Source organism: Oculina patagonica, chromosome 2 (genome assembly GCF_052425735.1).
Source record: "Oculina patagonica isolate OP01 chromosome 2, crgOcupat, whole genome shotgun sequence".
Classification (NCBI taxonomy): domain Eukaryota; kingdom Metazoa; phylum Cnidaria; class Anthozoa; order Scleractinia; family Oculinidae; genus Oculina; species Oculina patagonica.
In genome coordinates, this window is record NC_135759.1 from 2,723,095 (window position 1) to 2,743,279 (window position 20,185).

The 20,185-nt window shown below is 36.7% G+C and overlaps 1 protein-coding gene across 5 annotated transcripts; it reads right to left on the reverse strand.

Annotated features, from left to right (window-relative positions):
- Window positions 1-1,138: 1,138 nt before the first annotated feature.
- On the reverse strand, window positions 1,139-19,764 carry LOC144642617 (ras-related and estrogen-regulated growth inhibitor-like). Of its 5 annotated transcripts, XM_078501632.1 has the most exons (6): window positions 16,552-16,647; window positions 11,142-11,318; window positions 5,986-6,125; window positions 4,043-4,099; window positions 3,267-3,340; window positions 1,139-2,388 (listed from the first exon to the last, which is right to left on the reverse strand). In XM_078501632.1, exons 3-6 carry the CDS (start codon window positions 6,068-6,070, stop codon window positions 1,951-1,953), a joined length of 654 nt encoding a protein of 217 aa, XP_078357758.1. In that variant the 5' UTR covers window positions 6,071-6,125; window positions 11,142-11,318; window positions 16,552-16,647; the 3' UTR covers window positions 1,139-1,950. The 5 variants fall into 5 exon arrangements, with proteins under 5 accessions (XP_078357758.1, XP_078357760.1, XP_078357759.1 ...); XM_078501634.1 differs by lacking the exons at window positions 11,142-11,318; window positions 16,552-16,647 and adding an exon at window positions 19,681-19,764; XM_078501633.1 differs by lacking the exon at window positions 11,142-11,318 and having other exon boundaries at window positions 16,552-16,651.
- Between the last annotated feature and the right edge of the window lie 421 nt (window positions 19,765-20,185).

Sequence of the window (20,185 nt, forward strand, 5' to 3'; positions counted from 1 at the left end):
GGGGCCCGAGCGAGTGTCAAATTTTCTCCTTGTGGATCACATCTTGTACATCACAAAGTACAAACCCGAATCGAACTCCTGGGAAGACATAACATCATTTCATTTAGGTTTAAGGATAGGTATTTGCATTGTTGCAAAAGTTAATTTTATTTATTTCATTGGTGGCGCCATTCGAGGAGCGAACAAGGTTCTGACCGATGTCGACAGATATGAACTCAGCAACAGAAAGTGGGACAAACTGGCTCTGAACCTACGAGAAGCAAGATTTTATGCTTCTGGAATCGCCTTACGCGAGAAAATTTTCATTACTCGTGGTTCTTATCCTGAATTTACTTGTGAAGTGTACAACGAAAAGACAAATGAATGGCAATTTATAGCAACATCAAAGAGTTCACCTTATGGAAGCATCGTTTGTGTTGATGACAAAGTTTATGTAGTGGACGATTTGTGGTGTAACTGGGGAGGAAGGGGAGAAGTTGAATGCTACGATCCTGAAAAGAATGAATGGAAGTGCATAACCAAAATACCAGTGCCACCTGCTCTACGAACTGATTTAACGGAACCATTTCATATAAAATCCTGTTCAATGAGAATTTTTATAGGAGGAAACCTTCGGTTGACACAGGTCATAACGTGAAAAAAAATACTCGGCCCTTAACATGGACACCACGTGTGTAGGTATGACGAAAAGTGACTTGAAAAGTGACTCGACTAAGTGACGTGACTTGTGTCGGTTTTGTTGGGAAAAAAAGATGGACTATAATCTGAACTATGTCGAGCAAGAGTTATTACAAAGTTAAAAAGCATAAGTACATCTTAAGAAATCAATCCAATTTGATCAGGATTTCGAGAACCACAGGTTTTTCAGTCACAAGTTGTTAGGTGCAGCCCTCGTTAAACAAAGTCGATTTGATTTAAAATAAAAAGCTCGGAACGGATCAAAACTACACGAGTGTGTTGGTTTAAGTTGTAAGAAAAATAAAATAAAATTAAAAATTGCTGGTATTTGTTTGCGAGTACGAGTACGATTACCGGTAATTTATCCGTACCCGTACACCGAAAATGGGGTGTCTGATCTTTATCATGGATTTGAAACGCCTTTGCTTTGCTTAAGTTCACTCAGTTGGCAGCACAACGTTCAATAGTGTAGTTTTATTAATTTTTTTCAGTTTTAATATTTTTACATAGCTAACTCTCAGTTATTGAAAATAAGTATTTTATTTCTTTATCTACTCCTTTGTTACTTCTACGTGGATTTGTAGGTGTCTTTCTAGTAAGATTCGGTATCAGTCTACAAACGGCAAGTGAGGTGGGGCTTAGTTTCGCTTTCATCAAGAGATTTCAAATCAGATATGTTTAAATCTTTAGTTTTCAAGTACTATTCGCTGTTTAAACGATATAGAGTTTATTCTACTCTTCCATATTTCGTGCAATAAATTTTCGTAACGTTTTCTTATCTTTTGATGTATTGTAATCGGGCTCAGTCTTATATCTGAATTAGTTACCAGTACAAACTTCGCGTGATTTGACGTGTGTGACACTATATGGCTAGTCACTTGATCTGAGTCACGCAATCGTGTGAATCATGCAACTCTAACTGGTAAAGGGGTGCGTGACGGTAGCACAACAGTTCTAAATATGTAAGACTAGCGACGAAATAAGGCTTGTGGGAAACTGCGTTACTTTGAACCATATTTATCGCAGAACGTTTCACGGAAATTTTCCATCTTCTTTAAAATTCTACACGCGTTTACCACGATTTAACAGATTTGAATTGTTGTAGAAGCTATTCTAAGTGCGTTGAACGTGTATAAAACACATGATAACTTATTCTTCTCGTAAAAGTTTCCTCTGGAAGCAGATCTCACGTTTTGTGCACTTCTAGGCAAGCGAGAAAACTATTGCAACTCCTGGTAGCCCTTCAGTCTGTCAAGACGCACGCACTTACAGTTAAAACGACACTGATTTCCTCCGAAAAGACCCAGTTCTTTTGATCAGCCCTTCCTTCATCTTTGACAGCGAAGAAGGTTGATTTCTTTTATCGATAGTTCCATTTTTTTCGTTTCTTAAATACTGCCTTAAAGACCCATACAACATGTCCGATACTTCCTTGTAACCGTCGCTCGAAGAAACAGAAATTTCGTAAAAAGGACATTCAAGTTCTTGTGATAAGTCACTACCCTCCGTTTCGTCGACTTCTCGAAAGTGCTCCAAGTCTCTCTTTGTCCCAATAAGAATTACCATCACAGAATTTCCGTTGGTTTTCCGGTCCCTGATGTGTCTTCCTATACGAGCAGCTTCGTCGAAACTTGAGCGGTCAGTAATTGAGTACAGAACAAGAAAAATGTCGCCGCGAGCCAAGCAAATATCCAGCTTTGCTTCTGAATTCTGCGAAGAAGAAAAAAATTGTTTAACATAACAATTTAATTAAACAATTAGAAATTTATTTCATAACCTTTGCGAGGCTCCGAAAAATTTTAGTAGCATCCAATGAGTAAATGTAAACGTGATGATTCCATCCAGAGTACAGTCTGGACCCCCTTGGGATCAGAAAAGGTGTCCGCTTATGGGAGGTGTCCGTAGTGCGTGCTCTGATTGGTTAAAAAGCCATGTTATACCTTATTGCTACTTATTTTCGCGGGAACTTTCGCGAAAATGGAACGGGCTTAATTCGCGGGACTAAAATTCCGCGAATTGGCAAAAAAAGTTTAAAACATAAAAAAAAAAAACAATAAAAAGTGTTTAAAATAAATTTTCGCGGGTCTTTAATTTCGCTATTTTTTCAAAATTGTATGTGAGAATCGCCAAAATTAAGTCCCGCGAAATATGTGACAATAAGGTATCAGCATGTGATTTGAAATATAACTTGAATGCCGTGCGCGTTATGATTGGCTAAAAGGTGTAATATTGTTTCATATTGTTTCACTTCTCTATTTTAAGCATATTAAGAGGAAAATACCATGTTTTATACTTTAATAAACATTATCATTTTCAGTAGGTATTGCCTAGCAAGAGAACTCAAGCAGCTTCAGTAGCAAATTCTGCGTGCCAATTTTTGTGTGAACAACTTAGAACTTGTAGATTAACCAAAAAAAGTCACTAGCGGTTCGAGCTTTCGACATGTTTACTCGTTTCCTCAATGCAAATACCCCGCGTCGTGTTAAAAAAAGTTTACATTTATTTGCTAATAAACATTAACTTTATACATCCGTCTGCATATGAACAAGTTTTAATAAAACGGTTGTCATGGCAACGCTTATGTTTACCTCTCCAGCAGTATCCATAAGATCAACGTAAATGTATTCGCTGTCCACTTCCATGTGATGTCTCCACGTGGATTCTGATGTTAAAAGACAAAGCTATGTTAGCTAAATGGTGCAAAATAATTTGGTTAACAATATTTTGATATCCGTTTAAATACAGGTGAACCCCAAACAATCCAAACATTATCTCTTCGCCGTATTTGCTTTTCTTTAGAAAGATTTATATAGAAAACTAAAAACACTTGAGAACAGAATGCAAAATAGTTTTTCCTTACTATTTTGGAAAGTTTCTCGACGGTTCTTTCGTTCTTTTTAATTCCTAAACATTTAAAAGCGCGAAATAACTTAAGCTAATATTAACCTTAGGAAATCTGTATTTGTGTGATAAAGATAAACTTTCAACAATTTCCGTTTGAACGGAAATGGTTTGTTTCCGAAAACTACTTTTAACTTTTAAGCCGTTTGGATGGATCAGCTGATTGCAATGAACACGTGCTAGACTTTGATCTTTATAACAGATATTTGACAAAGTCTTAGTCAAGAGGAGGGCGGGGAAGGAGGGAGGGTCCTGGTGTTAGCTTCGAAAATTTATCGAGCCAGCGGTTATCGTACAAGCAGTTGCTAAGAAATGCGATCTAAAGCCGTTTTCAAACAAGCAGTTGCTAAGCAACACGATCTAAACAATTTTAAGGCAAGTCACGTGATAAGTTCTTCTCCAGCAAAAATGGTGTCCCGGATGCGGGAGAAAACAATTAACAGCATATATAGACATTACATACCAAGTGTTTGGTCATACTCCGTAATAAATCTTCGTGTAAGGAAGCGGACGATAAGCGCTGTAACAAACAAACAAACAAACAAACAAAAGTAAATAAATAAAAGCATAAATAAATATATAAATAAATATAACAACAAAGACAAGTTGATTCAGAACTTTATTTGCGCAGCTGAATGTTGCGAAATCACCTGTAGATGTTTCTTAAAAAAGCAGTGGAAAATAGAATAAAGAAAAAAAAAAACGGCTGGTTATTTGGACAGCTTTCTAGATTATTTTAGCTCTCCGGTGACTTTATAAAAGCCTTTATGTTTGAGCTATTTTTTTAAAGAATGCCTCTTAGTCGTCGCGATGGACTATGTGCAAAAATGTGTTAATTGCGCAAACAATTGATGTAGTCTGATGCTTTTGCTCATAAACGTATGTTTTTGACGAAGTGCTAGGCCTTTCTCGATTATGCTAGCATTTTTTTCGGCATTTTTTGGGAAAACAAGCATTTTTTTTCGTTTTTTCTTGAAAAAGAATTGCTAGCATTTTCTGTCATTTTTCATGACTGTGATCCAGATTTCAGCACTCAGAACTCAGAAGAATAAATAATCGCAAAGTTTCACAATTTTGATTACTTAATTTGATTGTTTTCTGTCTGTTTCGACTGTTTGTGCGTTGTGTTACTTGTGTACTTGTGTTGTGTTACTTGCGTGTGTGTTTTTTTTATTTTTTATTTTTAAAAAATTTAAATTACTTTTTTATTTTTATTTTATTTTTATAAACAAACAATTATTAAGTATCACCTGTTGTTGATATGAGCATATAAAGTAAGAGTTCGTACGTTTCATTTGAAATAAAACAAAGCATTCTTTGGAATTCGAGTGGCATTTTTTAAAGAAATCAGTCATTATTTTAGCATTTTTTTGGCTTTATGTGAGAATTTCTAGTAGCATTAAATGCCAGTTTTACTAGCATAATCGAGAAAGGCCTACGAAGTGCCCTTTGAATCTCTGTATTTGTCATTATTATTATCTGCAAATTTACATGGCGATATTTTCTTGAGGCAATTAAGAAACAAAAGCAAATGTTAATTAACTAAGAGAAATGAAAACAATTACGGATTGTTATCTTTTTATCTTTGTTAATATCCTGACAGACTCTCAGGAATGTATTATTGTGTCTTGAGTGTTATGCAAAAAAAACTGCTAGAGGATAAAAGAATTTAAACTGATTAAGGCGCCTTTTACAATTTATAATTAGCGTCTTGTGTTTTTCTTTTAAAACTGGCCGGCGAAATGAGCCTTTCGGCTGGTATCCAATAAGTTAGTTTTTAAGTTCTTGCATCGGTGTTTTGAATTGAACTAGAATTTAGTAAACACTTATTTCAATGTATTCTTGTAGTTTCTTTACTCATGCTTACACTTGGCTATTTTGTTAGTTTCAAACAATTACTTATAAGGCGTTTTTGCTCCTTGAACAAAACGAAATCGTTGCTTAAGCATCATGATGCCTGCACGCTAAGCGGACCCATGTGAATTGGCGATAAATCGTACAGGATGTGTGATATCAAATCCCATGATTACAGATGCAAAAAGTATAGTAGTACAGTGTTTATAAAAGGGATAACTTACCTGACACGGTTGAACTTAAATCAATTAACAAATAAACCACAATATGTAAAGCACCCAGACACAAATTTTATTTTGGCGACTCATGTGTAAGTCACACGCAATTCCATTTTGTTAATTGGAGCTTGTCTGTCGCGAGCTCCACAAAAGAGATCCGAAACACTTGAAATTTCGAGTGTTTATTGCTTTTTATAGTAATAAATCGAAATGGAGCTCGGAAAAATATGTCTGACTTGCTGATAAGATAATGGCACTGCTATTCTTGCCATGTGATAAACTCCAGTATTGCATGATCGCTAGGTGTAGATAACTCAAGTAACCGCTTATATACCTGATTTGCCAACTCCATCCTGTCCCAAAACAACAGCTCGAGCAGCTTTGAAGTTAGGCTGGTGACTTGTTTTTCTCTTACGCATATTCAGGTTTTTCCAGTTTGTTATCAACGGGTAATATCAGGATAGCCTTGGGTTCCTGTTGTAAAACACAAACGGAAATGAGAATTTAACCCACGGCAATGATAATCAATGTTTAGCGGAAAAAGATGTGGTTAAATTGTAAAAATCGGATTAGGAAAAGCAACGAGGGGAAGTTTAGCTCGTACGGCATATATTAAATGTCAGTTCCGTCCTGTTAAAGATCTTTATTGCTGCTTAAGTTTCGAGAGGACCCTTGGAATTGCAGTGAAGCTTATCGTCTAGGCTATTTTACTACTCAACATTAGTAAATGCTGATTGCCTTCGCGCGAGCCAGTTAAGAGATTTTTCCTAGAGTAAGAACCCGAAGAGGTTTCGAGAGCTTTCTAACTTATAAATTATTTTTGCAATCATTCTTAGGTCATTGTGTTTTTACCGATGACCGCAAAATACTTTGTATTGTAAACATGCTATGCCATCAACTTAAGGTAATTAGGAACTTTGGAAATAAATATAACTTAAGACAAGAATTTACAGATCTATATCCCAAACGAAATGGTATGTACCTTTGTTTGCAAGTTGCCTTTTAACGGACAAGCAATATCTACACTGTTCTTCTTACGAACGAAAGTCAGCAGGCGAATCGATTCCGCTTCTACGAAGGTTTAATGCTGCGGCAAATTAAACACTTTGACGTTCTCTGAAAACATTTGTATGGAAATAGCTTGTCATCTGTTTGAAACGATTCTAGGACTGTGATTGGCTCAGAGCGCCAACCGAGACAAATCGAAGACCTCAAATTGCGTAAAAGAATGTTTGTCGCGCGCGAATACAAGATTGGAGTTAATTTCAGTGTATTAAATTGCGCAGTTACGGGCTTGGACAAAGTCAATTTCAGAGCACTTGATCAAACAAAGATGTGCTTAGAATAGCAACACGGAAAGTTTTTTCTTGTGAGTTAACTTTTCAAGCCTCTTTAGCGTTTAGACAGTGTCACTTTAGTTTAATAGCTCGCCCATTCATCAAGATAAAGATAACAATTAGCGGTAGGACGCAAACACCACAGATGATCATCACAAATGGAAAAGCAATCATTCTGTTTCGGTTGGTTGAACTGGTTGAACTCTTGCGAACTGGCTGTATAAAACTCTGCAAGTTAAACTTTGCTCGCAGATAGTACCGCTCTAAATCGCAGCTTACTTTTTAAATCGTTGCCCGTCATAAAACGGCGAAAAACGAAACGCAAAAACAGAAGTAGGAAGAAAAATACGACATTGAAATCAATGTTATCGTTGTTCGTCCAGCATCAATCGATCACAATTCACAATTTTGTATCAGAACCGCCCTTTTCATAGAGCCGCAATTAACTTTTTTCCGTTCTCTCTTTATAATACAATTTCCAATCAGTCAGATCTACTTAAGCAGCATGTTAAGAAAAATCGACTATAAGCAAAACCGCTAATTTGTTTATTTTCCCTTGAGGGTAAAATAGATTAGATTGTGAAAGTAAGTATTAGTGGAACAACAATAAGGCATTAGTTCGGGAAATTCAGTCAATGTGTCGCGCAGATAAGTATTGATTTCAATTTTAGTGAAATCGAATGTAGACTTAATCAGTTGCACCCTTTTCTCAGCTTGCGAAGTGCAGTTAATAATGACCGTCTGGGAAATAAACGAAACAGACTGAACATTTGGCGAAATTTAAACTACAGCTTGCTTTGGATACTATTTTAAGAATCTCGCGCGCTAAAAATATGCTTTTTCACGATTGAGGCCATTAGTGTGTACCTTAAACAAATGGCATATCAGAATCGCTCCGAGGGCAACTTCATGCAAAAATTGGCAATTGTTACGTTTTGATATTGCGAGTTTGCCTGGTTATTGTTCATCCCAAAAGCTCCTTTCTGTTTTATCATTAAGGAATCTTCTTAGTTCAAGCCTATTTTAGGGGTTTCAGTTACCAATTTTGTGACTTTTTAAGTGTCTAGCTATAGAAAGCTGACAAAGCTCATAACTTGCTATACGATACGTACATGCCGTAACCTTTCATGTTATAGTAGGAATGCTTAATGCGTTGAGTGGTGACTGATAAAGGACTTCTGCGTGATCAAGTGAATATGATACATAATTCATGCCTTCTTCCGCTTCCGTTAAGTTAAGAAGTAAAAAAATGTGTCTTTTATTTGGTAAATCTAGGGATACTGTCATATAATTAATACCTCACAGAGTCCTATTTCTGATTGTCTCTCCTTTGATACTGAGAAGTATTTAATTAGCCATAAATCATAATTATTTTAAAGAATGATAAGAAAATGTCAATATGGCAGTAGCAAAGGATATGCATGAAGCATTAAAATGAAACAAAAAAAGTTGAAAAACAAACCGAAATGCTTCTAAAATATACATGTGAGATAAAATCGAAAATATCAATAAAAGGAGGGTTGCCAGAATTGGGGAATGAAGAAAATGAAAAAATGGGGAGTATTTAAAGGGTTGGAAATTTTTAATTTTTTTTTTTTGAAATTATTTTTTTTTGGTTTTTAGATAGGGGGGGGCAAAAAAAAAGTATAAAAATAATATAAAAAAAATATTTTTTTTTAAAAAGGAGAATTTTTTTTTTTTTTAAATTTTTTTTTTTTTTTTTTTTTTTTTTTTTTTTTTAATATAAAAAAAAAAAAAAACTTACTTTTTTTTTTTTTTTTTTTTGACAGGCCTCCACATGAGCACTGAGTTTCATTCCCATATGCACAGCAAAACTCTCTTGGCGAGATGTCCGTCTCACAAAATCCAGCGATAGCAGATGGCCATGGCCGTAAGTACAGTAGGGCGTGCGTTGAACACTGTTCAATTTCACTCTCGGGAAAAACGAAAACGAGTCAAATATAACTTTGTTTTGTTCTCTCGTGTTACTGCCTGAAAGGAGGGCTGACAATAATTTTTATCAGTTTATCTGCATGCTTTAGTCAGCAGCGACATGGCCTGGTCAAACAAATAAGAAACAGTGCAAGTGCAGTGTTCTCGAATCGTCGATTTTCTCGAAACTCCCAACTCGAAGCAAAAGTCGTTTTTCACCCCTGGTCGTTTCCGTTAGATCTTCTTCACTCAGTCAAACACTCGTCTGCAGTGACCTGCAGTTTTATCTAGGCTTTGGTAGATGTGCCCTAAAAATGGCATATTACGCACTAGCAGTGCCAAAATTTTGCCAATATGCAAAAATGCAGATTCCCAAAGTATGCCTGATCCAAATATGCCACAAAATGACGCAGATCTGACATAGAGGTGCGCAATAACGACACAATGATTTCAAATAACTGTTAATTTTGTGTTTTATGGCAGTCCGGCCGTCAGCACATAGCGCCCACCGAGCCGAATGCCCCCGACAACAACACTGAGCCGAGAACACACCTAATCAGACCTGAACGCCAAAAGTGCTAATGCCGTGGCAGTGCCGCACATAGCAGCTCCAATATGCCAAATATGCTAGCACCACCAAAGCCTAGTTTTATCCCCGATATCTCCAACTCACCGAATTTTCGAACCAATTTTCATTTCCTTTGGAGATTCGAGAATTGAATCGAGATTCTACTGAACTTCATGCGCTACTCAGCTGGTAAGCCTAGAAGTTTCTTTCTCAGTGATTTAACACAGTTCCACTCCTGTTTGAGAAAATCCGGCTGTTGCAGATTAACGTTGTATGACAGCTTTTCAGAATTCTCCAGCTCTGCGCACGTGGCCGTGGGAGATGATCGGTCAAACAAACAATCGGGCAGGCGACCTTATTTTAAACGTAGTATCACTACCAAATAGAAAGCGATCATAGCTTCCTCTGCGAACAAGCTGAGCGAATAGTTGAACATGCATCATCATGTATTCTACACAATTTATTCTAAATTCTCGGATGTGATTAGCCGCTAGCCATGCACAATAACAGTCCTTATTATTCAACAAATGCGCGCGCTGCCCATATATGGCAAAATTTATTTTTTTCTCCGTACATAAAATATTGGTTTTGGTTGGGAATTTTTTGATTTTAAGGGGTGTATTTTTTTTTTTTTTTTTAAAATTTTTTTTTTTTTAATTTTTTTAAAAAAAAAAAAATTTTTCTCTCTCTTTTTTCTATATTTTCTTTTTTTTTCCCCCCCCCCCCCCCCCCCCCCCCCCAATATAACGGGCCTATCCCCCCCCCCCCCCGGAAAAAATATTTCATGGTCCTGAATACGGCATGCAAGAACAACTCTACAAATATGATATCAGCCATATTACGAAGCCTCGTAAAGAAATAGAGTTAACATATATAAAGTTAATTAAATTTTCTGCAAATAGCAAAACTGGCAAAATTTTACGTTCACTATCTTGCCTGCCCTGAAAAACTGAAGAATTTCATTTCTTACTAGAATGCATGCGATTTAGCGGCCAGAATTGTTCTTATTTTAATGGATTGTTTTGAACGTACAAACAGCACAATTTTATCTGCAATTAAATTTCGCTTGTTATAAGACATATTACGACCACTTTTCCCCCACTGATCGGAGTACATCTCTCCCAATGGTAGTTTAAAGAATTTAGATGTGTATTTAGTCAATGATCTTTGAGAGTTATAACGAGTCAGAGACACTTTACATATAATCACTTCACAATAACAATAAAATTATAAAACAAAACAAACTGATCAATTGTATTAGCAGCACAAGTAAGCTTAAGATAAAATAGAAGTCAATAGAGCAATTGGTACAGACATTGTTTTGATATTCTCTTTACTGAAACAAAATGCTTACGAATCGTTTATGTGGTTAACTTGCCTTTAAGCAGACCGCTTTCTTTAGTGAGTAAGCATGTAAGCAACTTCTTTTGGAGGGTAACACATGCTCTCTTTGACAGTAAACACTGATGAACTAGTGGCCCTCTACCTAACTTAAATATCGCTCGCAGACCAGAAATGTCTTCGTTTTAACCGTTGATAGTCAGTTTGCGTTGTAAAGACAGGGAACTTTTGAATATATGGGCGACTGAAGTTGAACGAGAAATAGAGAAATAATACAAACAATCTTAGTAAACTAATCATGTGAAATCTTACTTGCTATCGGCGATATTTTGGCGACCACCAAGGACGAAAACAAGAGTAAAATCCTGTTCAAAGGCTGCAATGGAGTTAACCAGAATAAATTGCGCGACAGATCCAAAGTGGAGAACCTCTCTTAAAGCTGGCAGGAGCTTTAAGACGGCGTAAAGATGCCAAATCACCGAAAACCTCCTACGCAGAAAGATGTGAAAGAACAATGAACCTTCAATATTCAATGTGCTAGAAGTTTGGCCTAAAACCTTGACTAATAAGGAACGGAAAAAAATTCCAATGTATAGATAGTCACACAGATGGTTATCAAGATCGCGCCAAAAATAAATCACATGCCTTTGGACTTAAGTTGGGTTTTATTTATGACTCTTTTTTATGTAATTAAAAATAACTCTAGCGTTTCACGCGATTAATTTTTGTATGAGTTTTTACAGTGTGACTGTTTGGTGCAAATTTTATAACAGAAAATAAAATTACGGCTGGTATTACATGGGTACGGATTCTGAAATGCGTCAGCTCTCAGTTTTCCTAACTGTCTTAGAGTACATTTTTTAATAACACTGTTTGGGAAAATTAAGTATATTTTTACTGTGTCGATCAGGCCAAAATCACATAATTCACAAGATAAAAGACAAATAAAGAAAATCATTAAATCAATGTTTGCTAAAATTGCTGTAAACACATGTACATGAAATGAGAATTTAATTCTTATCTTACGCCTGCTTCATGTCTCTGGAAGCTTTGTATCTTTCAACTGAAAATCCACGAAATACTCTTAAAGTCTCATCGGCTTAGTTAACGTTGGTTAAACTCAAAATAACTCCTTCCAACTTTTTATAAATAGCTCTCTAATTTTACTGCAGATGATCTTGAACCCCGTAAGATCTAATGTCAGCGTCCGGGGGGGGGGGGGGGGGGGTACTCGACATAATTTCGGGTAGGGAGGTGCGGCCCGGCCTCTAAACCCTGACCCTGTTAGACACGAACTTCTGATTTCCTACCCTGTTTAAGACAGAATGGCAATTTTTGATACCCCGCAAGACATAAAAGTACCGCACTGGATGTGATCGTGAATAAGCTAAGAAGCCGAAATCAATGTAAGCAGCAAACGAAAGAAGGAACTTGCGTACACCTCTGCAGGCATATAAGCCATCTTTTGACATTGGTCCATGCAAAGATACCCCGTTTAAGACAAAGAGAGGTGAAGCGACAACCAACCCTACGGGCCGCACGTCCCCGTTAAGCCCTGGGAGTGCCCCCCCCCCCGGGGTCAGCGTATTAATCTTCTATGCTCAATACAATTGTTATTACTAGTTGCGAGAAATTCTACAGTTAAAAATTGTATACATAATGTTTAGCTCCTTTTTATTTTGACCTTCATTAAGAGCAGTTTACATAATATGCATGTGGATTGCAACAAGAGCAAATTATTTCTATACTGTGATGACTTACATTCGCATGGAATGTATACAGTTTTTGAATATGCTCCAGGTTTTCGTATTGACAGAAATGTTTTTAATTTTTATAACCGTTTTAGACTTTCTTATTTTAGACTGCGCTGAAGCCTGGAGCAATAGGTTAGGGTCTTCATATCAATCACTTGCACTGATAACGCATAATCACGCGGCATCTTTTGACTAAGAAACAGTAATTTTTCATCAAACGTTATCTTGAAGGTACAGTGACGACCGCCCTCTCCCGGGGAGAGGGGGTAGGGTGGGGGTACTCCTTTATGTTAGCTTTAGTGGCATGTGCAGCGCCAAAGGGTATGGTTTTAGATCCGATTTGGAGGTATAATGTTTTAGAAACTATATTTGTAGTTTTGTTACTATTGCCAACTTTTTGAAGATTTTGGGTTTTTTGCAAACCATGGGCAAACCTCGGTAAATATCCGGTCTGCAATCAGGTTTGGAATTTTTGTTTTTTTTTTTTTTTTAATGTTTGTTTTTTGTGGGGTTTTTTATATCAACGGGGGGGCCCCCGATACTCATGGTGAGCAAAAACTATTTAGCTGTTGTGAGAAACTGCGAATTTTACCGTTTTGTCGTTAAAACGCATTTTTGCTTTTTCGTTTGTATTCATACAACAAATAACATTGATATTTTAAGCACTCAATTGAAGTAGAACAAGGTGAGACTTTAGGGGAGATTTGCCGTTTATTTTCGAAAAAGAGGGCCTATTTTCACACTGGACAACGATTCACGTTTGGGTACTGTGAGAAACAGAGGGGAAACAGATAGCCAGCTTGAGAAAGAAGGAAAACCGAGGAATTGCCATGGAAAAGGGAAACCAGGGGGATTCCCTCAACTGGTATGGGAAGGGGGGACGGCGCCCGGTGGGGGATTTAGTTTTAGAGAACGGGGCACGGGAACAGGAAACAGGGAACATGATCACACGGGGATGAGGGAGAGCGTAACAGAAGATAAAGGGAAAGGGGGAATAAAGTTATCTAATTTTAGGAAAAAGAGGCGGAATTTTAATTATAGACATTTAGAGATCAGGAGACGCAACAATCCCTGAATAAACGGTTGTGAATCATGGCGCCGAAAAAGGCATGATTATTCCCTGAGAGCAAGGGGGGAGAATATCATTGATCCCCCTCGGGAGGCCCTCAGTGGTACCTGAGCTACTCAGAGTTTGCGGTATCGTATTGATCTTATAATGTTATGCGAAGTGTAGATATTAGGATTGGTTGTCTTTTGGGTAGTTTTTTTAATAAAATCCCAAAACACACCATTTTGTAAAATATAAAATAATATGGAATAAAAAAAACAAAATATAAAAAACTCATAGCTATCAGCTTTACACCACACTGTATCGAATTTAACTGTTCAACTTGAAGATTCCAGCTCTATACACTTCATAAACTTTGAAAAAAAGAAATATAAAATACATTCTTTAGATATCTAGACAATTATCTCAGCCATACTGAGATAAGCATGGTCTGATTCAAGAGTTGCAATTAAATCAACCATAAAAAGGGAAAGGACAGAGCTTGCTTCAGATGAATTAATTTAAATAGGTACTAAATATATCACCCGTATGAATCAAATAAAGTCAAGCCGTACCTAGTTCGGGATGATACGGACCACGCATCTTAAAAGGCAGTACTTACATTTTTCAAGTTATCGTTCGTAAACATCTTTAATCTTAACCGTCTTGAATCCTTTCGGTTTATTTTTGCTTCAGATATTTTCTTCTACCTTGGTGAAATTTATTTGGAGGTTTTCTTTGATTTACTTAGTGTGAAGGTAGTTTTGGACTCAGAACAATAAATGTCTTGTAGGCCTTTTGGGAACATCGAGTTTCAACACAAAACTCGTGCCCGGGATCAGCGAAGATTGTTAGCTTGGGCTCATGTAGTGGGAAGCCTAAAATGCTAATACGATAACCGAAATTAGCTATTGAAGAGAAACATCAAGACAACTTGAACAGAATATTCACCTTTTACATATGAGACGATCAATTGAGACTAAGCTGGCGACAGAAAGTCTAAATCACACTTTAAAATTTGCAATCAATCTGATGCATCCGTAAGAACAAAAGCTGAAGCATTGATTTTGAAAGATTTGAATCTTTTCTATTGAATTTGGCAATATTAATCTTTTTTTCCCACAGCCCAACAGACGCTAGCCATTGACAGACAAAATCAACTTTCCAGACATTTAGATAACAGTTATTTGAGAGACGGCAACTAGGCGATACGCTGTTGTAACTATGGCAACGCGCCCCCTTAACTTGGTATCCATCAGTTGTGCAAAATGACAGCTAACTGCAAACAAATGTGGTGGGTTAACTGAAACGGCTAAATTCAGTGTTGATTTCTTGAATAAAGTCGGAATACTTCACTGGCTTTGAACTAAACCGTTAGGTTAGTTTGTCCTTACATTTAATCGGTCAGTCACTAAAGATTCGACACTTTTCATTGCATTAACGCCTGTGCTGTTTAATCTAAGATTAGTCAATTTTACTTTAAGGTAACCATTAATCAATTTGTTCACTATGAATTCGACATTAAATTAAAGATTTCCGCGGCAAAAAATGAAGATGCATATCAAATAAGCCGAATAATATATTATGAAACTTAATTTACGATAGGCGAGCTAGCTTGAACCTTGACTAAAGAGGGCAGTCTGTAGCGGAAATTGCTATAAAAGAATCGAAATTAAATTGAAATTAAAACAGTGAGTGCAGTTGAATGAAAGATTCTTGAATGCGACAACTGACAAATAAAGCATCATTGCTTTTCATTGTGGGGGAACAGAGAAATGTATGTATTTTGTGCTAGGCAGTTCAAAGAATGCAATTTTTCTCGGCGATGGCATTGGAAAATGGCATGGCCATTGAACGAGTAAGTTTCGTTGACAGAAGTCAATCTGCAGCTTTAAATAAAATCGCTACCGAAAGATTGATCCAAAAATAACTATTAGAATTTGCGGATTTAATTATGAATTGGTAAATTGATAGTCGGTTGCCGCAAGAGCTGAATGGAATGTGAATTTCAATGAGTATCCGGTGAAAAGAGATTGATGGAAACAGTGAAATAAATTTAATTAAAATTCAATTAAATTCTTATCAATCATTAATTAAGGAAAAACTGACATGTACTACTCAAAGCAAAGCATCGAGAACCATTTCAAAAAAAGAAAGAAAGGCATAAATTTAACAAAATGAACGACGTCGAATTAGGAATCTGCAATTTGTAAGAAACGGCTATTAAAAATCGAGGTTCCCGATTGTGAGGAATATTAAGACAAAACTGCATGAAAAAAACCTCGTTCTCTCTACCAAAATACTTTTCCTGACACACAGCTAAACGGAAAAAAAGAAAGCGGATCAGAACCACGCCGGAATAAACCGAATAAGGGTCACTTGAATATATCGGATATATATAAATATCGTGTGGCTCCCAGTCAGGTGTTAGGACAGAATTGTTATTTTAACCTCGTTTTTGTTGTTCGCTTTTTTGCCTAACGCAATAAACGGCAATTGTCTTTCAAAATTGTTTAGCACAGTGCCCTTAAAGAAATATTAATCTGCTTGGCGCTTTGTGCTTGCATTTCCCAATTGATAACTACATTTTTCATGTTAGGAGAAATTGAAATGCAATACGCAACTGAAACAATATGTGGTCAAGAAATATATTTTAGGAAACTACGAAGACTAAAAAAGCCAGTTGAAATTTGATGAAGTTTGCGCTCGATCGACTTGAATTGGGTTCTTATGAACGGATCCTTATATTACTATTTATGGTGTCTAGTTTGAAAGATTTTAAGTGCTATCGTTCTTAGCTTAAGAGTTACTGTGTTTGAATCTCCAATCTGAAGTGTCTAAGATAATAGGGCTCTTAGCGTAGTTCTTAGCTCATTGCAATAGATTTTACCATGTGTTTGAGTTACTTCAAAGGACTTACTTGCGAATGAAGGCAGCAGTCGATATCAATCTGTCTTGCTCGATGTTAACAGCGTGTACGATTTTAAGACTTCTTGCAATTTTGCCTGCACAGTTTCGACAGCGAGAATGAAAGACTTCGTTCGAGACAGGAACTAAATCTTTAAGGGTTCTTCCGGATTAAGTCGAGTAATCGCATCTTATTCCTAATTGTTGATGACAGCAATGAAACGTTCAATTCTGCCTCACGCGATCTCGCCTAAGTGAGATCTGACCTTAAACTTCTGGCAGCTTAAGAAAAAGTTGTCCTATTTCACGACAATGCGGGAACATAGAACGTTTAAGAGAAGCAAGCTTCAGATTTTTAAGTAAAAGTTGTTATTTATACAGTAAGCATTATGTTAGCTTTTCTGTCATTTGTGTACTTTACATTGACCCTTGTACACATTTCATATACGTTTACCCTTCTATAAATGCAAAAAGTATTTCAGACATGGGTGGAAGCTGCAATAAAAATAGAAACCCGAAGCGTTCTGGCAACAGGTTTATTTACTTTCGCTGCATCCGTAAAGGATTTCCCTTAATTTAATCTATGTCAAGACCATTAAGCTTTTTGCCAGATGATAACAGCATCTCGTGAGAGCGTTTTGTAAATCGTAAGTGCATTTTTTGCAAAGAAAATTGTGATTGGTTTGTTAAATTGCCTGATGACAGCTTTATATCAGGGCTACTCTTTTTGTTAAGTGTACAGCTTGTGTTTAGCTGGCATACAAAGTTTGCACAGGTTTTATAGTTAAAATCTAGACATTGTGTTATGTAACATGTAGAGCCATACACATTTTACATGTAACATTTCCCTCCAATAATATGAACAAACTGAATTGCCCTCTGACATTCAGTGATCAGGTTGTATCAAACAATTCTGTCTCAACCTTAGATTCTTTAGTCAATTTTCGAGACTACTTAGATCCTTGCATTAATGATCTAAAATATAAAACCTTTTTAAAGTGGGATTCATTAACAAAACAGCTTCGAAATTATCGGCTCGCGTGCACGCTAAAGCCCTGAAAATGATGCTTGTTGAAATACAATTTTCACCTGTGTTACTAATTAAAACCTAATTTGCTTAATTGCACCAGGCTTTTTTTCTTAACTCTCCTTTATCCTTAACACAGGCTTTGTTTTATTGCACAATCTTTAAACAACCGTTTATTGTTAATCATGAAATTTGTATCAGGACATTCTTGTTTAGCTCAAGTCGTTTCTTTGTGGTTGCGTGTTTTCTCTCTTGCTAAGTGCTATATCTAAACAGCCGTAAGGGTTTGGTCTGTAGCTGGACATATCGCATGTTGATAAGAAGATTATAAACTGATAAATTACACTGGCGAACTGATCAATAATTGATGAAATAAAGCTCTATGATTGGTTCTCTAAAGTGTCCGAATTTTGCAGCGGACCGCAAAGATGGCCGCTAACGAATAAGTTTCGCCGATTTGCGTTTTTCACACACTATACAAAAGAAAGCTACTTTATGTTAGAAGAAACCTTTTATTTGTTATGCCTTATTGTCAATTTTGGGTAAACTTGTAGCAAAATGGTTTGAAATGCATTGATTTGCCTCGCTTGTGTTTACTATTTGAATGGTTGGCCTATTTATCTGCAAAGTTGTAAAAAGCAGAAATCAGGAGAAATATGGAAAAAGCCTTCGTAACATCTATATACACCGTAGATAATCAAATTAGCGTCCACCCACCCAACTGAACTGGACTAGGCGGAGATCAATCGAAGGCTTTCCTTTGAGAAATGCCTTCGAGCAAAATTATGGAACTACATAAACCGTGGAAAATCAAATTATCACCCGCCCGACTGAACTGGCTGACCAGGCGGAGACTAATCGAAAGCATCTCTTTGAAGTGACTGTTGAAGTTATAACGTAATGTTCGGCCATTTGCCATATTAGTTGTCAGTTTTGGTAACATTTTGTGTATATAATGATCCACAATTTTTTTTTGCTAGCAGCTTGTAGCATAAAACAAAAAGCAGTCATATATGCTTTACAGTCAGACCCTGTGAAATCCGGCGCGCGGAATATCGTCTGATACTTAGTCGAGAATTTGGTGTTCAGACAACAGATTTATGCGCCTATCAATGGTTTGTACCAGGATGGGGGTGCAGACAACCCCAGGGGAATTTGACATTTTCAGGCTTTCAAATGTCAATTTCCCCACTCTTGGATCTCCATTGAGAGTCAAATTCCCGTCCTTAGCCAGGGCCTCTCCACTTTCCGAGATGGGGACTGCGTAAAATTTTTCACCGAGGGGACTGTTGTGGATGTCTAAATCCCTACCCAGGTGGAGCTACGCTAAGTCAAACTCCCGTGGGTTGCCCCCCACCCCCATCCTGGGGCAAACCAGGATTGATGATTTTGTTTATTCTTATCACATGTCTTCTTGGCAATGTATTGTAAGGAGAAATTAAAAGTGTATCACATTAGACTTAAAGTATCATTAGTTACGCCATTTCACAAAAACCGTATAGCTTAAAGAGGATCTCGTTTTATGCGCGAAGTTTCTTTGGCTTGCAAACACCTTCAATGAATTTTCACCAAAGAAAGTTAAGAGGCATACGTTAAGATGTGAATTTCTTGGGTACTCATTTATTTTAGATAGATAGTTTTGTTACAAGAATTATCTCGAAATTTCAAAGCAATTCGAGCCAGACAAAAGTAAACCTCCCACTTTCAACTTTGTTTGTCATTTTCAGTGTAATCTCTTTCAATCCTGGCTTGCCATCTGCATTTGCCAAGTTCTGTTTTACAAGATCGAGTCAAGTGGTTCTCTTAATCTAGATTCCGTTAATGAGATAACTTTAATCCAATTCACTGCTGGTGAAATTGTGACAAATCGAATACTGTGATTTAGTCTACCGTCATCACGACTAAGTAATTTAACTCTTAAACACAACACTGCATAACGTTAGTTGCCGATAACATCGAAATGACCAGCAAGTATTAAAACTGACAGTGAGCGAAATGATCATTTCCGTGGAACTTAAAAACGGAATACCAATTTACTGACTAAACAAACTGAAAAAAGCATAAATAGGTAAAGAAGGCTTTTTAACCCATACCCATAAAAATTAAAAGACTTACTTCATTTGGAGTAAAACTCGTAGTAGATTAAGAATGCACTGTATTGCTTAGCGCCTCTCCTGCAATCAATCTATTAAAGTTGTATTGCAGTGGTCTTTCTTCCTTGAGAATTGTCGCGTCAGGAATGATTTGTAAAAACTCATGAACCAGTCCTTTATTCTCTAGTTACTGTTATGAGCTAAATTTTTTGCAATTACGACCTTGATCCGTTATTAAATTGGCTGGCCGTAGATGTCAATGGCATTAATCTCGTTAGTGTTCGTCGCAAAATCCTTTTTAATCCTTAAATCGCTCATGTAACAAATTAAAAAAAAACTATAGGCCAAGCAAAAAAATAATAAGCCAAAATTAATCTGACTCTGTTTAGAGAACTTTAGCTGTCAATGACAGATTTAAGCCATGTATGATCAAAGAAGAATTTAAAGTAATAAACACAACCACCTTATAAAAGTAACCTTAAACTTTTTATTGTTTTCTCATTTTAACACATGCCAGTTTTGCGCAA

Coding starts and splice junctions, on each gene's coding strand:
- LOC144642617 (XM_078501634.1), bottom strand. CDS start 6,070: ATGCGTAAGAGAAAAACAAGTCACCAGCCTAACTTCAAAGCTGCTCGA. Junction 4,100..5,985: donor GGATGGAGTTGGCAAATCAG/GTATATAAGCGG, acceptor TGTTTGTTACAG/CGCTTATCGTCCGCTTCCTT. Junction 2,389..3,266: donor TTATGGATACTGCTGGAGAG/GTAAACATAAGC, acceptor TCTTCTTCGCAG/AATTCAGAAGCAAAGCTGGA.